The 21,618-nt window shown below is 39.3% G+C and overlaps 1 protein-coding gene across 2 annotated transcripts in view; it reads right to left on the bottom strand.

Annotated features, from left to right (window-relative positions):
• The window catches only part of grk4 (G protein-coupled receptor kinase 4), a 56,431-nt gene extending 35,256 nt beyond the window's left edge, over positions 1-21,175 (bottom strand). For both annotated transcript variants that reach the window (XM_008408554.2, XM_008408546.2), the window contains exon 1: positions 20,827-21,175. In XM_008408554.2, the coding sequence (XP_008406776.1) occupies positions 20,827-20,878 (52 nt within the window). In that variant the 5' untranslated portion in view covers positions 20,879-21,175. The remainder of the gene's footprint in view (positions 1-20,826) is intronic.
• Between the last annotated feature and the right edge of the window lie 443 nt (positions 21,176-21,618).

The raw sequence follows: 21,618 nt of genomic DNA, 5'->3' as shown, positions 1-21,618 counted from the left end.
AATACAGGACGTCAATTCGTACCTGGCTCCAGAGGAATTTAGCAACGGCTCATTTTGGCGGGAAGAAGGCTTTTGATTTAATATATTTAGATAAACAGATTTGAAGGCTTTTGTAAGTAAATAACCATGTTTATTAACACAAAATAAAACTTTGATGTAAAGAGAGGCATGTAAAAAATGCCGAGTAATTATTCTCAGATTTGCATAAACAGAGTCCTAAGAGTCTAATGTTTCCAATCGCTGAAAATATAACTAATGCAGCTACTATGTGCAATTTAGTGATAAAAAAAAAATCACACTTAATTTATACAAGCAATCTATTAAAAATGGGTATGTTTATAAAAGCACTATTTCTGTTTGTAGGGCTATAATACTGTCTATAATACCATTTCTCTGACATGCAATCCTAGCCATAAAGTCACTTAAAAAAAAGACTGCAAAGAGGTAATGAATAGTTATCACTTTTATTCTATCACAACAGAAACACTACACAAGTCTGAGGGAAGCCTATTGGAAAAACTTAAAATTAGGGTAAGAGACTACACTCTCTATGAAACACACAGACTAATATACAGAGTTTTAACAATCCGGCACCAGATCCAACCAAATGAACTCTTTAATCTATCACTTTAAGCTTGGGTTTTATTTTGATTATTTGAGTATTATTTTTCATGCAGATTAGGATGAAAGTAAATAATCATCTGATTCTATCGTAATCCTGCATGGAGTTTGATGATAGGTTCAACCTACATTCACGTTGCCTCACATCAGTCCTTGAACGCCCCTCAATCGCTCAGCTCTCATCTATTTTGGGCAATTCTGGCACCATCTGTTGGGCCCCTTTTGCCTTCGGATTAAGACCGCAACACAATATGAAAAATCGGCCAGAGTGCAGATGATCTTGGCAGGTTTCCCTGGAGTTCTTCAAGAAAGCTGTGTGTTTCCCGTCTAACAAGCGAAGACTTGTTAGAAAGTCTGCAGCATGTACAAAGCTGCTACGGAGGGATTGTGGCGGCTTATCCTGACAGCTGCATATCAGGAGCGTGTAGGTGTCTGCTAGCAGGAGCGTCGTCTTCTCCATGACATGAGCAACAAAATAGATGGGTCAGAGATTTGAAAGCATAACTTCCAACACTGGCCTCAGCCTGAGCATACAGCCTCTTCATGGCCACACTGGGCTGGCTGCTATGCACATTAAGTCATTGCAGCCAGTTGCAAGTAAAAGGCATTCACTAAGCAACCAGAATGAACAGTCCACAATTTTCTATGATAATGCATAGAAATCAATATATGCTGGACTACCAGCTGGGGAAAGGCACACACTCCTCCAAATAGCACATATAGGCTGGTTGTAGTTTAACTGTTTATTTTATGATGTCAAACAGAAGTCCTAGAATTATATTAAGATGATGAGGAAGGAGCAATTGTAGGAAATACTGGAATTAATTGGGAAAATGTGGGTTGATACCAATATGGCTGTTATGTCTGATAGTTGTCATTTACCAATGTCATATTTTACTACTCATGACATCTTGGGGAAAAATGGCTTCACTACTGCTTTCTGCTTCAGGTAAACTCCCCACAATCCTGCGGTGCCTCACCATCACTGTCACATGACCAAACAAATAACACATGACCGACTTCCTCCCATCATCCTTCAGAAACAAACAGCAACAAGATGGGAATAAATATTGGTCAATAATATAGACCCAATCTTATTTATCGGACCGATACGGTAAAAAAAAAGACTAATATCATTCCATACCAATGTTAGTGCTGGTATATGTAATTTTAAAAAAAAATTAAATCACAAGAGCCCACAAAAAACAGCTGTAGACCTCAAATTCCAATTGAAGAGGAAACAGACTTTGAATCTCATGTGTTTGAGTCCTCCTGACCGCTCTAGAGAAGATATGCTTACACAGAGCTAAAGCAGCTTAAAATTATAATGCCGCACTAAGTGCAGAAAACAGTAAATCCTTTCACGTCTCTTTTTTTTTTTGCCAAGCAGCCAACAGAAAACTTGTGAACTGTCTTTTTGCTTTCAGAAGGGTTGAGAAATAAACCTTGTATTATTTCACTCCGCTGGCTAATAGTCATGGAAGTCTGTTTTACAAAGAGTAAAAAAACGTCACACACCTCTTTATATCTGGCTTTCAAAGGCAAAATATGAGAGATTTATTGTCATTCACTCCTGCATCAACTGTCACTGCGGTATTCACAGGTATTTATCGTCTTTGCCTGGGAGAAGCAGTCAAAGGTAGGCAGAGAACCACTTTTCCCCTCAGAAGAACACATTTAACCACACTTGCGTCTCACATGGATACACTAAAACCAACAGCATCATGTCTGCCAGAAACAGAAGACTTCAGATGAGTGTGATGAGTCAAAGTTTCTTAAACTTGAATAATTATTTTAGCTCTTTGTGCCTTTTGTCCTCGGGGACAGAAGGAAACCACCAGGGAGAAGGAAAACATGCGACTACTGTCAGGGGAAATGGATAAATAGTCTGTTTAGCAGATATGATTTTATTTCAAAAGTGATTAAACATTCTGCTGTAACGTGCAAGAAGAGCCATTCTCACTTAACTACTACTGGCTTCAGTTAAGTTGCTAGTTGTACTTCTGACAAAAGCCACAACCCTTTTTCCACACTGCATGTGCTATCAGGACTTCCTGGCCTATTGTTATACTGTTTGTAAGGTACAGTGGTGGCGTGGAGAATGAGGTCAAAGTTGAAGCCCTCCTGGGATGACAAGGAAAGTCCTGAGAGCTGGACAGACGTCAATCTGTCGAGAGGACGGCCATCGCTCAACGCGTTTAGCGGCTTCTTCATTGGGGAACGGCTGATTTAAGATCAGGTACTGAAACAGCCACGAAACACTCCTGTGTAGTCAGAATGGAAGACCAAATACTACGAGAAAAACCACACCCGTTTGTTTGCAGTAATAATTTGCTGAAGCAAAACCTGACGAGGACAATGCTGACTGCACAGCATTTTCAAAATACGGCTTTGTATTTTCCAAAAACAGCGACCTTCACTTTCACTGGCATTCCTGGTGAAAATGTAGAAAAGATAAGTCTCACAAAATTTTTTAGAGAACTCTAATCCTTTATTTAAATACAATTATTCAATTGGGGGGTAGGGGGGAATCCTGTTTTAAGAAATAATCACTTTTTTCATGAGCCAAAACTTTAGAGAAGCACCAATAAATCAACCGTTAAACGGATGTGGATGAGTTTTAGCTTGATCAGCACTAGTGACCAGCTGGATGGAAGCTGAAAACTATCTTATCTTTTTTTGGATCAGTGAACACACCCGTTACGCTGACATCAGCAATCTCTGTTGTGAGCGATGCCAATGTGTGAATGAAGTCAGGGAAAAGAGATGCAAGAAGATGATCAAGATCAAACTTTTGTATTAGAGAGAGCACAACTTGTAGCAGAATAGAAGGCGGCTGAAAGATTTACACAGCAAGGTTCCTTTTTTTTATCAGAAGTGTGTTTTAAAAAAAAAGCAAAGAAGATTGTCTAATATTTAATGGTATCTTGTTCCATAATTGTGAGGCCACGGCTGTAAAAGGTCAAATCGCATTAGGTACAACCAACAGAAGATGATCAGCTGAGCTGAAGCGCAGTAACGAAACATAAGGCTGAACCAAGTCACAGAAGTACAGAGGTTACAGTCGTTCTCTTTAGACAGCATTTCAAGGGATGTACTTCATGTGTAATTTCTCTGCTTCATAGGGAACGTGCCACGCAGCACAGAGGTTTGCTATTGGTTCACTTCCAGAGTCAACTTCCATTGCCTTAGTAATTATTTCTGCTGCCACCCTTTAAAACGCAGGTTTTTCAGTTCAGCCAGCCAGTCTATGGAGAAAAGAAGGTTTGGGACCACAAGGACATCACCTTCTCGGTGATGTTATCCATGCTTACCTCACCGTCATCCACAGAAGATGCTAAATTGTCTAATCAATTGGTCTCTGCTTAGAAATCTTTGTAAAGCAACATATCGCCTCCACTTCCAGTGTGAATAATTAATGAAAAATCATAGGTTAGATATAGAAAAAGTGTGTTTTTATGCACTTTGTATTATTAGTTGTTAAAAACTTCAGTCAGCTAAAATTGGTGTCAGGAAGTCAAAGTGTCACAAAACACATTCTCTGAAACACAGATTCAGCTGACTGAAACCCAGCAGGATCTATGGGGGAGCACGTTGTTTTTCAGTAGATAGTGGACGCAAGCAGAGGAAAATCCTCTGCCCTGAAGTTCATGAGACACCAGCTGTCCCACCAACGACATCTGACAGTTTCAACAAGAACATGAACTGACCAGGATCAGTAAAACGTGCAAAACCACAAAATTACTGACATGAAGCTTTTATGTTTGTGCAGTGTGCATGCTCCTGCGATACTCTTTTTCTCTCTATTTTTGCAAGATAAATTATTTTCACAACGTAAAGAAAAAAAAAATACTTCTGCTTTTTAACATAATCTGATCCTGTGATTTAATGGCATAAAAACTGAGAAAGTGCCATTCATTGATCAGTTTAAGTATCCACTGACTGTAGAGATCAATTCATCTGGGGGGAAAAAGTTATTGTTTGGTTTTGACTCTTAACATGTTGGATGTAGAATAAACAAGTGTCTCCCTCAAAGGCACTAATATTGCTGTCATGTATGCATTGTTGTGAAGTTTCTTTTACATTTAAGCAACTAGAAATTTAAAAATTGTAATTTAAACTGCTTTGTTGGTTTTTTTTCATAAAATGTGTAAAAATTATAGTTCCGAAAGTTCACAAAAACAGCTCGAGTCAGTTCATCTTTTTGTTCTATTAGGCCAAAATTCAAATAATGCCTTATGTTTACAAAATACAGCTTTTAAAAAAGTTTTACTCAAGAACCCATCGTACGGTCGTAAGCAGAAATAATGAGGCAGTTTGGTCCTAAATTAAAACTGGCTGGGTTTTTTTTTTATAAATTAAACTGTTTTCATTTTAATTAGCAAGGAAGGATTGAAACTAAACTAAGTTTTTGAATCTAAACGGAAAGTGTTGCTGCTATTCTTGGGACCAAACCACAAAGGTTTAACTAACTCAGACAGTATTTGGGGTCTAGGGCAACTTTTTGACATTTATTCTCCATGACTCGTTTTTTTGAAGTTTGTTTTGGTGTAGAGTCTGTGAAAGTTCATGCATCTGGAGAACTTTGAATGACTCCAAACCAATTGTTTTAACTACAAAACATCTTTAGTGCTTTGCTTTTGTCCCGCATCTGACATTTCACTAACATTCCAGCTAAAGTTGCAGGGAAGAGGAGGTGGTGTTTCTTCTTATCTGATATTCCCCTCTTCTCTCTAAGTCAACAACGTTCTCCAATGTAAAATGCTTTCTGGGTGGTAGCATTACAAAAAAAAAAAAACGCTTGGAGGAAATTTATTTACCGTATTTTCCGGACTATATACTGCACCGGGCTATAATCCGCTGATATCTCCACCGCTCTCGGTTTTCAACATGCTGGATTTATTAAGGATTTATCTCCGTCTCCAAAGCCGAACTGTGGTTTTGTTCACACCACGTTTTATGTGCAGCGGTTCCATTTCCCTCCTGTAGTGCCAGATCGATAACCTTCAACTTAAAAACTGCATCATATGAGTTTGAAAACATTTCTCCGTCATGCCTGCTGCTAGCATGTGGTTGTTCTAATGAAAATTAGCACATTCTTATTTTATTTCCAATTTTGACTTCCAATGATTCACTCCCTGGTGGTTGCAGGAAAATCCACAGAAAAGCCAAATCGGTCTATAGGCCGCATGGTTCAAAGCGTGGGAAAAAAAGTAGCGACTTATAATTTGAAAAATACGGTAATTTAACATAATTACCTTTTTTTTATTATTATCATTTTGATTCCAATACAAAGACAGAAAAGTACACTGTGTTCCCGTGAGTCAGAGTACAAGTCATAGTGAGATATAGTCTGGCAAATTATTCAGTTCATCTGCACAGGTAGGGCCTGCCGTCAGCGGCTTAACAAACACTGGACTTGGATTGGTTTAAAACAACCTAAAGTTGAGTACACTGAGCCTTCTTTCAGCTCAGTGAATGACAGTCCATAGCAACAGGTGGGGGAGGGTCAGCACAGTTTTACTCTGTGGTTCATAAAGACAGAAAACATAATTTCACATTTTCTCTGGAAACTCAAAATGACAACAGTATGAAACAACCACAGCTCCCTAAAACCCCGGTACTCCTCGATGGCAGTACTGAACCAGGAGAACTTTATCTTTATAGTGCGAAGCTTCAGAGAAGCCCTTCCATCAAATCGTCCAGACCAATCCAGTTTTTTACCCCATACATAGTCGCTCATATGGAATGGAGAAATTATTTACTTAGATTTAGGCCTCTCTCACTACAGCAATGCTGTTGTTGGCATATCCTCCAACTCTGAGGCTGGCAGCAAGACAACCAGAAGACACACACACACACACACACACAAATCCTGAACAAGCGTGAGTAAACCAGATGGTTTGGGTTTGAGCTTTTTGTTAAAAATCTGCACATCACAAGTGAGAACGATAAAACTGATAATTCTTTAATTATGTGATGATATGGATTTAGATAATTGGATAAAACTGACCGAAACAGTAAGTTTTTTGAAAAGAAGGCAGCCAGACAAGACTTCTGAAGAATCCACGTTGAGGTCAAAACCTGAACGACCAGAATGGAGAGATTACGAGCAACAACTAATCATGTTGCTCTGACGAAGCTCTGAAGAGCTCATCCCACTGATATTCCTGAGGGCTGGTATGCTGACAGACCAGTTGTGGGACTGAAGGGCAAATGCAAAAGCAAATTCAGACTAGTTTGCGCACAAACAGAAAATCTACTGTTGCTGTTGTGAAAAAATCGGAACATGCAAAAGGAGAGCAGCTCTCACTGAGTAGAGTATGTGATAACAGTGAAATATTGTTTTACTCTGACGGAGCAGTAAAGAACTAAAGTAAGAAGGATGGATAAAACCAGATGTGCAAAAAAAAAAAAAAAAACACCCAGGCTAATTGTGACGTTCTTGGTCTTATGTCTCAAAACTGGCAGTATTTATGTATTATTCTAGCATGAAAAGTTGCCGATTTAAGTTTGGATGAAATAAATGTGACCGCATTGAAATACTGAAGGAAATGACAAAACAGGTCAAGGTTCCCAAGAAGAAAAGACAGGAGAAGGCAAGCTGTGTGGGAGTGGGGGAGCATGTGCACATACGTCTCACAGCCAGCTGGGCCACCCCACCCTGTTTAATGTCACTCTGACGTCAAAGCCATGTGTGCAGGCCCTTAATGCAGGCAGGATGGAGCGAGTATTTATTTAACTTTGGTTCTCTCCTCCGAGAGAGCAGGGGCCCTGCATAAACAGCGGCTTCAGGGAAGTTTTGCGCGTTCACAGCCGAACCACAACCGGGGCTGAGATCATCTTCCAACAACTCGGGACAAGCCGCCGCATCTCTTTTAAGTGACAGCAGCACTAAAAAAAGATGACGGGTTGATGTCAAATGATCAACCTGCTGCTCGAGTATGAAGATGCACTTTTGTTTCCATAAATGGCCGACGTGTGTCGAGGCGTTTTTTTTTAGCTCATTGTTGCTGATTTTTCTGCCCGTCACCAGGTTAAGAAAAGGAAATGCAACAAAGACTAAATAGACATTCCTGCGTCTTTTTAGGGTCTCGTTATCAAAAGTACAAACAGAAAATATCTTGTCTTTTCAGAAATCACCACAACAACTTTCCTTAGGAGCTGATTCACTGAAAACATGAAGTGTGTGTTATTGCCAATGCCGTGATGACGGCTTTGTGTCAAAGTTCGTCAACCTGGGTGGAGAAAAGAAAAACAAAACTAATAGAAAGAATGAGTGAGATTATTTCCATTTATATGAAACTTCTTTTAAAAAAACATTCAGTGTTCTTTGTTACCGTTTTGTCTTCTATTTTAGATTTTTTAACTCCTCTTTTAACTCCTCTGTAAAAAAAAATCCAGATTAATGAAAATTTGTTAACAGTTTTGCATTTAAATCATTACTGAAGTTTGAGTAACTTTAGTTTAATTTATAAACTGATGAATGGCAGGATTGCCTGCTCTGGCTTCAACTATGCTAAAATTCAAGTTTCAAGAAAGTGTTTAAGAAATCAACTGAATGACTGATAGGTTGGTGTGTTTTTTCCTCTTCTATTGAAGGAACCTAGTTTTTCAGGAAATGGCATTGTGAAAAACCAACTACAATATATTATTTATTTTTTAAGTATAATACTGGTATATGAGTGATGTCTGACACACCCGTCATTAAAAACATTAAAGAAAAGCATGTGTATTCTGTTTTTAAAGTAGTAAAATGTCTTAAGATTTTACTTAGCACCCAAAGCAGTGGTCAATCTTTCTTTTTCCCCCGGCTTGTTTTAATTTCAAAACAAAAAAATCTTCATGGAGCAAAAACTAAACTATTTTCCTGGAGCTAGAGGAGAAACGCCACGTTTGCACGCATTCCTTCTCAAATTCTGGAAATTCTCGTCTAAAAGAAGCAATGTTTGGTAAAAATAAAAACACTGACAAAGCCTCAATCATGGGAGTTAGAGAGAAATATAAACTGCATTTCTACAAATCCAAACATGTTGTGACGTAACTTAAATTACAAACTTAACTACTTTTCCAACTTTCCAAAAACACTGATAGCAGTGTTTACCAGCATGTTTGTTTGCCAAGATATTCACAGTCACAACTCTGTGCCGGCGAGAGTTGCATTGCGGACTGAATATAGAGTTAGGCTCGCAATAATTCATAACCCTGACAGTTATTAGCTACAGCTATTTTTATTCATGTAAGAAGTTTGTTTATGATTGGGAAGAAGACAGGAATTTCCCAAATGCTAACAGAGCAAAGTACAAGGAGTATAAATATCGGAATGAAATGACTAGAATGTGAAATATGTTGAAAGAGTTACATATGTCCTTCTTATAAAATTATTTAAAAAGGCTGTCTTGGTAATAAAACAATCAAATCATTTTTTCGTAGTAGCTGACCTCTTCTTTGCATGTAATAAACACATAATTGCAATAAGCTCAAAGTCTTAAGTTGGAAAACCTCAAGGTCATCGCCCTAATCTTCAGCACTCACTACCAGATTCAAGTCAGGACTCCTTCTGGGCCGCTCCAAAGCTTCAGTATCGACTCCAGCTAAAGGAAACCTGTTACTTTAAAACCTTTATCTGTCAGGGGTATGAATAGTTCTGAGTCTGTAGGTGGAGATCCAACAGCTGCAGTACTCTCACAGAAACACAACGATAAAGTGGTAGGAAGCAAAGAGATGGTCAGCCACTGTTGGCTCCATTGTAAAATGAGCTTAGCACACACACGCACACACACAGGCACAATGGAGAGTGGTGGTAACAAATGAACTGCTGGCTGTTTTTCCAGCCACTCCACCTTACAGTGCGTGATTGACTGGTGTAACCCCCTAATAGGAAAAACATTAGCTGAGTCGGACTTCGTCGCCTTTTCCAAGCCAAGGCCCGGTGTTTGCATAACGTAATCCGTCTGTAAGCACGCGCTCAAAGACGCACATCAGGAGAAATGTGCAACTGTAATCCTCACCTCCCTCTTGCTGCCATTATAAACTGCTCCCCTCTCGTCATGCCTTCGTTAATTCTTTTTACAGACAGATTTTCCTCCAGCGCCTTATGGTCATGGGAGAAAGTGTGGGTCACACACCAAACTGTGAACAGCATTGCGGCATTGAGGAGAAAGGCAGGACAGGACATGGCGCTGGGTCTCACATGAGGTAGGACTCGCCGTTTTTCACATGAGCAGAATGACACACACACGCACACACACCCACACACACCCACACACACACACACACACACACACACACACACACAGGGCCTCAACACAAACGTGTGCTTTTGCTCTCGTTTCCAGCAGTGCGCTGCTGTGTGGGTTTTGCAAGACCTTCCTTCCTCCGCACCATCTCTCTCTGAACTCGACATATTCCATCAAACAGAGGCGAGATCTCGCTTGAAAACCAACCCCTGTTTTCCCAGAGTCCCGTGGGAGACGGGGGGAGGGACGGCTGGACGAGGGAACACTGTGAGACTAAACTTGAGACACAGACTGACTCTGTGGGTCTAAAAGGGCAAAAATGAAAGAAGGGTTGGATGCAAGTTATCTCCAGCTGTCCCTCTGATGAAGGGCCCTTCGGTCGATTTCATGGCCGGGCTGAAGGAGCAGGAAGACGATCACCGAGGCCTTGAGGCTGGAACACGCAGCACTTATTACGCACACGCAATTATCTCTGATAAGACAGGACGCCAGGTCACCCTGAAGGGTGGACTGACATGAAACACCAAGGGCAGACGCAGAAATGGTGATTCTGGGAATGTTACCAGAGGAAAAGTCAAAAAACCAGGAGGAACCTCTGACGTTCAGCACATTTACGACAAGATTTCCATTAAAGAAAAACAACTTTAGCTTGGGGTAAACTTGTGGTTGTAAAGCACTTGCAGAGTTATTCATTCCCCTTGGACTTTGTCACATTTTGTCATCTTAATGCGTTTTGTTCACTAAAGTTCTACAAACTGCTGAGGCCTTCATAGAAAACATCTTCATATATACCAAGATTAAATTACACACAGATGGGGTTCTGTCTACTAATCAGGTAACTTATGATGCTTTTCGTGCTATTATAAGAAATTAAAGCAGGAATTAATTTCCTTCACTAAAGCAGACCAAGAAAGCTGAGGGCAGGTTCCAGACTTTTCCAGACTGTGGGAAAAATCTGATGAAATTAGAATAATGATTAAAAAAAACAAACAGTAAAGTTTGTAGCTGAAGAAAAATGGGTATGAATACTTTTGCAAGGCACTGTACATTGATAAAAACAGCTTCACGGCCGTCTTGTTAGGCGTTATTCTGCATTTAACAAGACAGCTGGTTTAACTATCCCTATATTCTTGTGGTGCTTCAAAAAAGTGCCTCGTCACGTTTTAACGACCCAGCTAAACACATACACAGCGAGTGGCATGCAGCGGAGCTGAGCATGCAACACAGCGCGTCTCTCTCCCCACATGGCCCATTTGTGGGTGTTATAAATGTAAAATGAGTCCCACATCAAGGGACCGTCACAAAGCGATGTGTTTTACGAGCTTCAGCTGGAGGAAACACCCCAGAGTGATGACAACAAGTGTTTGCCCAGCGACAACCGCAAAGCTAATAAAGCTACGCCGGCTAACGTCACACATGAACGCTCACCAGGGCTTTGAGAGACCTGCTAGCCTGCAATTTGAAGGCTGGTGGCCAAGAGGCAGGACGCACAAAGGATTTATAGCCCCAACAACAGAGGTGTGTCCCTTTAACACCTGCACTGTTCTTCTGTAAACATCCAGCTTCAATTGCATAAAGAAATTTGTTGAACAAGGATTACCGGACTCAACTTTGCTGGGTTAGTGTAATCGATGGATTAACCACATTCCGGTTTTCATGAAGATGACTACACCTGACCAAGATTTAATTTAATACAATGTGTAAAACAAACTATAGTGACCTAAATGTCTGAATATGTGCATGAATACTTGTTAACACCTTTAAAACAACTGTGGAAGTACAGTAACACTGCTGTTTGACAGTAAATATCATGTCCTTTAGAAAAATTCTTTAAATGAACCAATTTTTAAAGTTGTGCTGACAACAAAGTCAGATGCAAACAAGGTTTAAAGTTTTCACATTGAATCATTTGCCTTTTTATAATCACTTATAAGCTAAAGTTTTTTTCCTTTCAGCCTGTGGCACTTTTTTGCTTCAGTGCATCCTATTTGTACATAATAAAAAGGACAGAGCTTAATTGTTACTTTTATTTTTTATTATACAGCCTCAGTTGTTGCTAAAACACTGCTTTATATTTATTCACCAGATGAGCTGCTATATACTTGGCATTTGCTGCCAACAGTGTTTAATGTAATGTGTGTAGTGAGTATAATGCTAAAACAAAAATTACAGATAAGCTCATCCCTCTTATCAGATGTTTCCCCTGAGGTTTTAAAAACAACAGTTTTTATGCCACTGATGATAAAAAAAAACATTCTCAACAATCTACAACTTTGAGTTATTTGGCAAAGTGACTGAAAAGCTGTTTTTCAACCACGATGATCAACCACTTTGACGTCTTTTAGTCCACTTTCTGTGCTCACCGCGGTACTGAGACTGCCCTCGTCAAAATTCAATAACATCCACATAAATACAGACTGTAGAAGAACCACGTGTTGGTTCTGTTGGACTTCAGTACAGCATTTGACACTGTTGACTGTGAAATACTACGGAAGCAAAGGGAGAGATGGGTTGGACTCTAGCACAGTAATTCACTGGGCCCAGTGAAACTGGGACTAAAAACTGGGACATTTCTTGCGTTGTACCGGACAAACATTTTATAAGGGATACCCCAAGGTTTGGCCCTGGGGTCAGCTAACTAGCGCAGCTGACAATCAATAAGCTAAGTTAGCCAATAAGCTAAGTTAGCATAGCAAAACAGATGATACACAACTTTACATTACAATGTCACCAGGTGACTCCGAACTCATCCAAGCACTAAGATGCTTAGAGCAAATCAATGTTCTAACAAAGTTCTGGTTGTGCCAGAAGTTCTCCAGTTGAACATAAACAAAGCTGAAGTTATTATCATTGCACCTCAAGAGGAAAAATCAAAGTCACCACAAAGGTTCAGTTATTACAGCTAAAAGCAGAAATGGACTCAGACCTGAACCTTCAGAGATACATAAAGATGGTTACAAAGTCGACCTTCTTTCACTGGGAGAACGTGTCCAGCATTAACACGTTCTTAACTGATGCAACAATTATAGATCAATGTCCTCACTGGTCTGCCTAAGAAGTCAGTTATCAGACAGCTGCAGTTGATCCAGAACACTGCGGCACATGTTCTGACTAAAACCAGGAAGACGGAGCACATCACCCCAGGTCTAGAGTCCCTATAATGGTGACTTCCTGTAGCTCAGAATATAGACTCTAAAATACTGTTAGTTTATAAATCACTGAACGTCACCTGGTCACCTGGTGTCAACCAAAAAAATGCTGAAGGACAAGTAGTTGCAGATTTTCATTAGTTGTTAAGTATGGCACCTTATAAGTGTTCAAATTTGTACCATTTTTGAATTGTGGTTGGGGGTTTCACAAGGTCATTTATAGGCCTGCAAATGCCCCCCAGGCTGCACTTTAGACAGAAGGGGTATCTAATAACAACTGAAGAATGATGGACCTGTCAGATTCTGCATCAGATCTTTTCTGTTTCTTTTGCTACTCTCCACCTCCTGCAGACATATTTCTAGGCCAAACACCGCCGAGTTGGCCAGCTATTCAACTTTGTCCCTTGTGTCCAACTTCAAACGATCACAAAAAACGCATCATGTCAAAAACTGTTTGCCATTTCTAAAGTAACAGGTGTGGAGAAAAACTATTCAAATTATTACAATTAATGAAATATTTACCAATTTGTGTTGCACAATATATCGAGAGACGGTAATGAGGACAACTTCAATATCTGAAAGATTTGCTTGGATACAATATTTGTGACACTAAAATATTTCAGGTGAAATATTACATAATATTTAAACAGATTTCAACCGTTTGACACAACTGAGTGAGGGGGAGGAGATGAATCCCAGCAACAAAACTGTAAAAGATGACTGTGTGTCGAGCAGCACAATATATTGAACTGCAATCAACATCATCACAATGTTAATGCAACCAATACAATTCTAAAGAACTGCTGAAGATAGGATTTTATTTCAAGTGCCATGCATGCAAATTTAGCAAGTCAATATTATTTTTGGCTTGTTAAAGTTTATTTTTTGTGGCCAGGATGCCAAAGTTTTGATGATGTTGAAGATAAAAAAGACAGTCAGGAAAATGAGGGTAAATCATGTTGATAATATTCACCGCAAAATTCAACATGACATCATACTACTGGTATTATGTCACTGCAACTACACTTTATACCCTACACAGAGTATCTATAAGCTATATAAAAGGGAATATCAAATTAATTTTTAAACAGACTGAAGTCTTCTCTCACTAATATGAGACAAGAGGACAAGAATATGAGACAAGAGGACAAGAGGACAAGAGGGAAGTCTCTGGTCAGGATTCTCCAAGGTTGTGATCGTTTCATTTAAACAAGGAAACTGCATTATAATGACTATAATCTACAGAAAATTCAACAAGTAAAGACAAATCTTGAAGGAACAAAACCCAACAATAGCAGCTGCTGTAGCACATCATCTCTCAAAACTAACAAAGCAAAGAAATCTGTAAATCCACAGCCATCAGGACGTAAATAAAATCCTAAAATATCACTTTGAATGAAGAAGTTACTCTTCAGAGTAGAAACTGATCATTCAAAACCTACAATAGCTAAAAGACACAGAAAATATGAAATTACCATACTGTTGATCAAAACAGGGGAAAAGATGAGTGATAAGAATTGTGATTTATTGTGATAATGATGGCTTGTAATTCATGATGTTGAAAACTTTCTAAACCGTCATGAATCCTAGGTTTACCAACAATAAACAAAAATGTTTGTGTTCTTTTCTCATAGTTCGGTTGGGATTGTTACAATTACTTTTTCCTTGAGATCACCGATAAAATGTCAACTACATCAACACGCTCCATCCTGCCACAACACGTGTTCAGATTCCAACCAAATTTTTTTTTCCCCCCTTGTCCGAACAGCTCGTACTTTCTTAAAAACCCTGTCACTGCCATAAGTGGTCGTGGCCTCTATATTTAAAACACTCATCCAAATGCAACTTGTGAACACCAGCTCTGAAAGGACTGGCTTTTTTCTAGACTTGAACAAAAACCGACTAAATCACACACACACACACACACACACACACACACAACTAAACGGGACATGTAAGATACCACTCAAAAGTCACCAAATTCACAGAAGATGTTATTTTAAGCCGTATTAAGAGGACTGAGATCAAGTTTTCTAAAAAGCAAACACACACGATCCTCGGCTTTGCTTTGTTTGATTCCACGATGAAAAAGCCAGCAGAAAACCATGTCACCAGAGCCAGTACAAACTATTTTGAAGCTAATGGACAGATTGAAATATGCAAACATATTGTCTGGAAGCCTGGTGTTAAATTAACCCTTTCATGCATAGTGGTCAGTACAGAGGACAGCTGTATAAAAGCCCTGTTCTTGTGCTTCTTGTGGATTTTTATGTTATAAATGCACACAGATCATTGAAGTGGACACTAATGCATCATAAAATACACCATCAACTACTGGCCATCAGCTGAAAATGCAAGAAATTATTTTTGTCAAATCCAATATGGCCGACAGACAAAAAAGCACGCCAACCGACCCGGTCCCTCCTTCTACTGTAGATGGTAGAAAAAAAATATTGCAACATCAGATAACCCCTAAAGAACAATACTAATGATGTATTTTTTCAAACAAGCTTCAACTTTGTATTTGGAGAAAATTACAATTGATCACAAAAAAAATTAAATAAAAACAAATTATTATTTAAAAAAATCCTGACACAAGAGATCATAAATCATGCATAAAAGGGTTAAAAGTAGTGTTGTGTATTATTTGATATTTTAAACTAATCATAAATATTCATTTAAATGGCAATGCATGGTTGGATTTTTCATTAGTTTTTAAAAATTTCCTTCATTGGTGACAAAGGGGTTCGCATACGTTTACTTTTCCAGGCCGTCTTAGAGGATGGCATGTCTCAAAACTTTTCTGCATGCAGTGCTTCATTTCCTCGCAGGCACACACAACGGCATTTTTAGTTAAAACAATATAATTGGCTAGTTTGTAAGTTTCCTACCTTACATAAGCAATAGATGTGATTTTAGAAACGGTCTCAGACAAGGCAGAGGGAAAAAGTCTGAACAAAAGCAATTAATGTAATGTAGGCCCAGTGTTTTACAGCCCATGAGTAAACACAATTTTTCAGCACACTTAACATGACCATCTGCTCCAGAACGACTCTTTAACAGGGTACTCTGCCAACTAATATGCTATGAAGTGTTGTAAACAGTGGAGCCTGCAGGATGGGCTCTGATAACGTTGTCTCCAAATGATTAAGTGCTTTTTAAATAGCGTTTACTGTGAAGAGCTGCTAACGAATGCATTAGTACTGCCAGTACGCTACAAAGTCACAAACATTTTTTTAACTAGTAAATGAGCACTAAACACAACATAGTTTATAATGAGATACCGCTGCTGACTCAGACAATACCTGATGAGTTCTGAGTATTTGCAGGGAAACGGTATTCACACAACCTAAGACTTTTTGACACGCTACATCTACAAAGTTCAATGCACTTTGAGGTTTTGGGTGGCCCATATATATATTTATATTCCCCTGGTTAAAAAAAAAACTGACTTATTTATATTCATTCCACTTTCAGTGCAGTTACAGCTGAAAGCTTTGTCTCAACCAGCTTTGATCACCGACGGCAAGTTTCACCCATTCTTCACATAAATAGATTTTGGAAAGAGAAAAATCAATGATTATCCATTTTCAAGTTTTCCACAGAATATCAGCTGGAGTTAGATCTGGACTTTGACTGGACCACTCCAGCATATCAATATGCGTTGATCCAAATCCTTTCATTGTGGCTCTGGATGCATATTAAAGGGTGTTGCCTTGCTGAAAAATTTACTTATGCCTCAGTATCACATATTTTGCACCTAGGATTGCCTTATGTTCTTGTAACTTCCTTTCAACAATGGACTTATTCTTATTACTCTTCCACAGAGGTCAAGTTTGCAAAGTTCATCTTGTCAATAGATTCTCCCACCTGAACACTGGGTTTCATTGGGCAGTTTGACTGTTCCTTGGTGTATTATCTATAGCTCTCCAGATCTAAGGCCTTCAGTGAACAGTTTTATTTATGCTGAGATTATATTAGCCACATGTGAAACGCATTTACCAATCAGAAAACCTCAAGGGCAGCTGGTTGTGCGGAATTTTATTAATATGCATCCGAGTAAAGGAGGATGAACAAAAAAAATAAAATCTGTTCAAAGGGCAGGAGGACATTTGCCACGCAATACTGAAGCGGAGAGCTCTTCTGTGTTTGCAGAAATGTGAACATTGTTTTAACTTTTGGTCCATAACAGAAATGTCCTGGAAAACAAAACAAAAAAACTGCCACATCCAGGAATGTCAAGTCTGCAGTCATAGTAAGTCCGCATTTAAATGATGTAGCTCCAGTCCCACTTCCTGTCGGCATTTCAAGTTCCAATGCCAAACACCAAACCTTAAAGAATGTGTAATAAATAGTATTTAGAAACTAAGAGGAGGTGAGATTATATTCTGAGACCGAGATGCTCATTGAAACCAACTGGGCCTGTGAGGATGTTTTAGAACAAACAAACTAACTTTTTATGCTTTTAATGACGTCTGAGAGTTGACTTGCTCAAGGACACATCTGCATGTTAGACTGTTGCATACTCTGTGGCTTCGACCCACTGCTCGCAGCTTTAAGAAAAAAAACAAACTAAATCTGTTTTGCCAAGATGTGTTGCTGTAAATTATGAAGGTGAAGAAACAGAAGCTTTTTAATCCTTGAATGAACCAGAGAGACAGTCTTTCCTGTATGAAGTCATATTTAAAGAGCGGAGACGACTCTGATGCCGGTGGCCATTTGAACACTTCTGATGCAACGAGTAAAGATGCAACAGAGATCAGTGGCTGATTTCTGATTTTTAGTTTCTGCTACTCTGACCAGAATAATAATGGCAGAGACCCAGATTATCCATTAAGTAAATAAGTAGTTAGTAATCCCATTAAAGAGAGATTACTATACAACCGAAATAGTATTAAAAATATCTTTTTTTATTATTATTTTCAACAGTTTGTCTGTTGAAAAATTTGTAGCATGAACATATTTTACTATTACTTGTTTACTTTGATGTCTGAAGCGAATGACGCCTCCCCACAATTCCAACTGGGGAACCACTAAACCAGTGATGTTCAAACTTTGTGCCATATGGAATGAAAAAAATTAAAAGTAAAACATAATTTTGTTAAAAACCATAAGCACAAAATTATACATCTTTTTGACTTGCTCAGTCAGATTTTTTTTTACAAGAAATATATTTTTAAATTAGATCCTTAACTTAAGAGTTTGCACATTTGTTATAAAAAAGGAAGATTTTTGTGGCGAAAAATGTCTGAAGTTTGCTTTTGAGTAAATATCTCTAGATATATGTAGTTATATTTACATCAAATTAAAGAAAGTGACAAAATAATAGTTGTTAAAAAGCAAATCATATGTTCTGAACCAAGCACGTTTCATTCTAAGATGAATTTGATTGTTTCACATAATAAACATAAAAAGTCTCAATTAACTTGCTGTTCTGGTTGTAAAATTCAGTCTAAGGGTGAAACTTTGGACAGGGGCAAAACTTTCACCTCAGAGATTGTTTTGTAAAGACTGAAAACACTCCTGAATCTAGCATGCTGCACAGCCAGAGGTCTAAAGCTCAAAGGAACAAACTGCAGCCAATTTGTTCAGAGTTATACATTCAGCCTTCCTGTTAGCTGCTTAAGACGACTCTCTTCACAACTAAAGGAGACACACCCAAGATGGGTACGAACTGTCTTCCTGTGACAGATGGCTCCCTTTTCAATCCAAAAGGTCAGGTATGACCAAAATCACAAAACTACAAAATGATGAAGGAGCAGAATGACCTGTTCCCCCCAAAGTGCCACTATACAAATTGTAGCAACTTGAAAGAACAATCGACTTGAATCTGTAGCAAACATATTCACATTATTGGAAAAAAAAACAACCAACTCCGAGTCTTCTTCCAACACTGAAAACTTCCACACCGAAGAGGGTTATGCTACACCTCTTAAGGTATTGATAAACCCCTCTGTCCATGAGCGCGAGCCGCTTGGACCTGATGAACCAACACATCTGCCTATTCACACTATTTTGCATCTAGGCTAAACAACTGTGCTCCACTCAGATAGATATTGTTTTCACTACAGCCTCTTCAAAAGCATTAGTGTGCTGGTTTAAGCACTGCTTTCTCGGAAGAGAAAAAGAAAAAAGTACTTAAAAGAAAGAATAAAGTGATATCCCGGAAGACCGTCAACGAAGTTTATGTATCCTTGTTGCTAGCGAGAGATAAATTACCCATATTTGAAAAACAGCAGATTTCTCAATACTGAATATCTTAAGAAACAAAAAAAAAAAACACTTTAATGAAACTTCTCTTTTTTTAAGATCTGCTGTGAGTCTGGTGCCACCCTTATACTGTGAGTATTGCTCCCACTGATGGCAGCAATACTCCCAGGAGTATATAAATAATGCCATTTTTGCCATTTCCCTAAAATTGTGCAGCTGTAGCAGAGTCATGGTGGCCCAGAGTTTGCATCTGCAGATGACCTAATTAACATTATATACCACATGTGGTTGAGAAGACTGAGATATATTAATTAGACAATTACTATGAGTTCAGTGATCAGAAAAAAAAGTGTGATTATTCAGTTCCTGACTGGGCAGTCAAGCTGAAAAATCGTCCAGTTTTGGTCATCAGCCAATTTCTAGGTGCAGCTAAAAAAAAAAAAAAAAAAAAAACATAAGGCTTTTAAAAACCTGATTAGGATCTTGAGCAACCTTAATACTGTGAAACCTTAGCTGATTAAAATAATAATGTCCAAACGGAACATAGCAGGTTCTGTAACATGCATGTTATTAAATACCATCAGCTAAACATTTACATCTTCCAGCTTTACCTGCATTACATTATGGTCCAAACTCTGAATACACTCACTTTTATCCCTGAAAGGCCTTTTGAGAGCCACTACAGATAGAAGACTGTGTTCTCTGGCAAGTATTGAGCCACTGATGTCAGGTCCAAGCAGCTTTTAACGACATGGGGAAAAAAGAGAAGAAGAAGAAAAAAAAATGCTGCCATGTGAAGAAAACAGGGCCCAGTTAAAACCTATCCACTGCTGCTGTGTAATCCATTTTAACAGCGCTGTTTGCGTTTGGTCGTGAAATCATGACAAGGTAAATGAAGCACTGAAGGCCTCTGAATATGCACACGAAGACCATTGGGACACAGTCCGGTGAAACGGTCCCCTGTAAAAAAAAAAAAAAAAACAGTGGGATTTTTGCATACAGATAAGCTGCTGCACCACCGAAGTCCTCTTTCCTCTGCATGGAAAGTTCTCGCTGTATTCCCATTTCCTAATCAGCAGCATTGCAGCGAAATATATGTCTGCGGCAAAAACACCCCTCCGTTCACCCTGGCTTCCTAATTAAGGTTTAAACAATAAAGAAAGGTAAGACAGGCAGCTCACGCAGCAGCCAAATGTCTCCACGCCCTGCAACCTTTCATTTGAGCACCATTACATGGGGTTATGTCATCGTAAATAAGCACAGGTCCTTGAGTAAAAAAATTTGCTCGACACCCTCCAATGCAACGCGATGCTGCAAAACACTCCCTGCGCTGTTCGTCTCCAGCCTTTCTGGGCCTTATGTTCAATAACCTGGCTGACAAACACAAAGTGCTTCCCCCAGTGCACAAGCAGATGATTTCATCTGAAGAGGTTTGCCTGGAGACAGAGCACTGCGCAGTGATGGGGGGGACTGAGAAAGCATAAATCCTACAAGGAGGACAGCCTTGTGGAAGGCTCTGGCTCTCCTCATGTCGTACATGTTCGGATGGGGGGAAAAAAAATAGACTCAGGTTTATTTGAGAGGGGGGTTCCGTTTCGGACACTTACCTTCCCTCGCCTTCAGGAGAACCGTGTTGGCCACGATATTTTCAATCTCCATTGTCAGAACGTGAATCCCGTGCAATCTCGATACATTTCACTCAGCAGGAGAAAAAAGAAAAGACGGTTTTTCCAGATCAAAGGTGCCGACGGCCGCGAGGCTGTTGCACGCGCACAGGGTGAACGCGGCACTGGCGCATATTAGGACTCAATTAGCGCTCGTCGGTCCTTTTCAATCCCATATGTTTGGTCAAACCCGAGCCTACGGAGCTTTATGGTTACAGCGGAGCTTGTTAGCATTCACCGCCTGCCTGCCTGCCCGTCTTCCTTCCTGCTCCGGTTCCCTCCTCCTCCTCTTTTTCCTCCTCCTCCTCACCCCTCCTCTGCGCAGCGAACCAGGGGAGAGTAGGAGGGATCAATTTACAACCACCGCAGCCACCACACATTCAATCACAAGTGCATTCATACATAAATGCATGAATTTCCAAAGCTCTGGTTTTCTGAAATGATTGTTAATGGACAGTCGTGTCTAAATCTGAACCCAGTGGTGGGAAGTTACTGTACTTAAGTAAAATTTTCGTGTATCTGTACTTTACTTAAGTAGATTTAATAATGGATACTTTCTACTTTTACTCCACTACATTTTACAGTAAGTATCTGTACTTTCTACTTCACTACATTTCTACAAAACTGTCGCGTTACTCGTTACATCCAAGTCGCGTTGCTCTTTTTTTCCGTTAAAATGTGAAGTTCAGGGACGTAAGGTGGCGCCGTAAAATCCGAGCAATATCGTAACTTACG

This window comes from Poecilia reticulata, linkage group LG1, assembly GCF_000633615.1.
Source record: "Poecilia reticulata strain Guanapo linkage group LG1, Guppy_female_1.0+MT, whole genome shotgun sequence".
Lineage (NCBI taxonomy): Eukaryota > Metazoa > Chordata > Actinopteri > Cyprinodontiformes > Poeciliidae > Poecilia > Poecilia reticulata.
The sequence above is the reverse complement of the archived record's forward strand: the minus strand, read 5'-3'. Positions and strand labels throughout refer to the sequence as shown.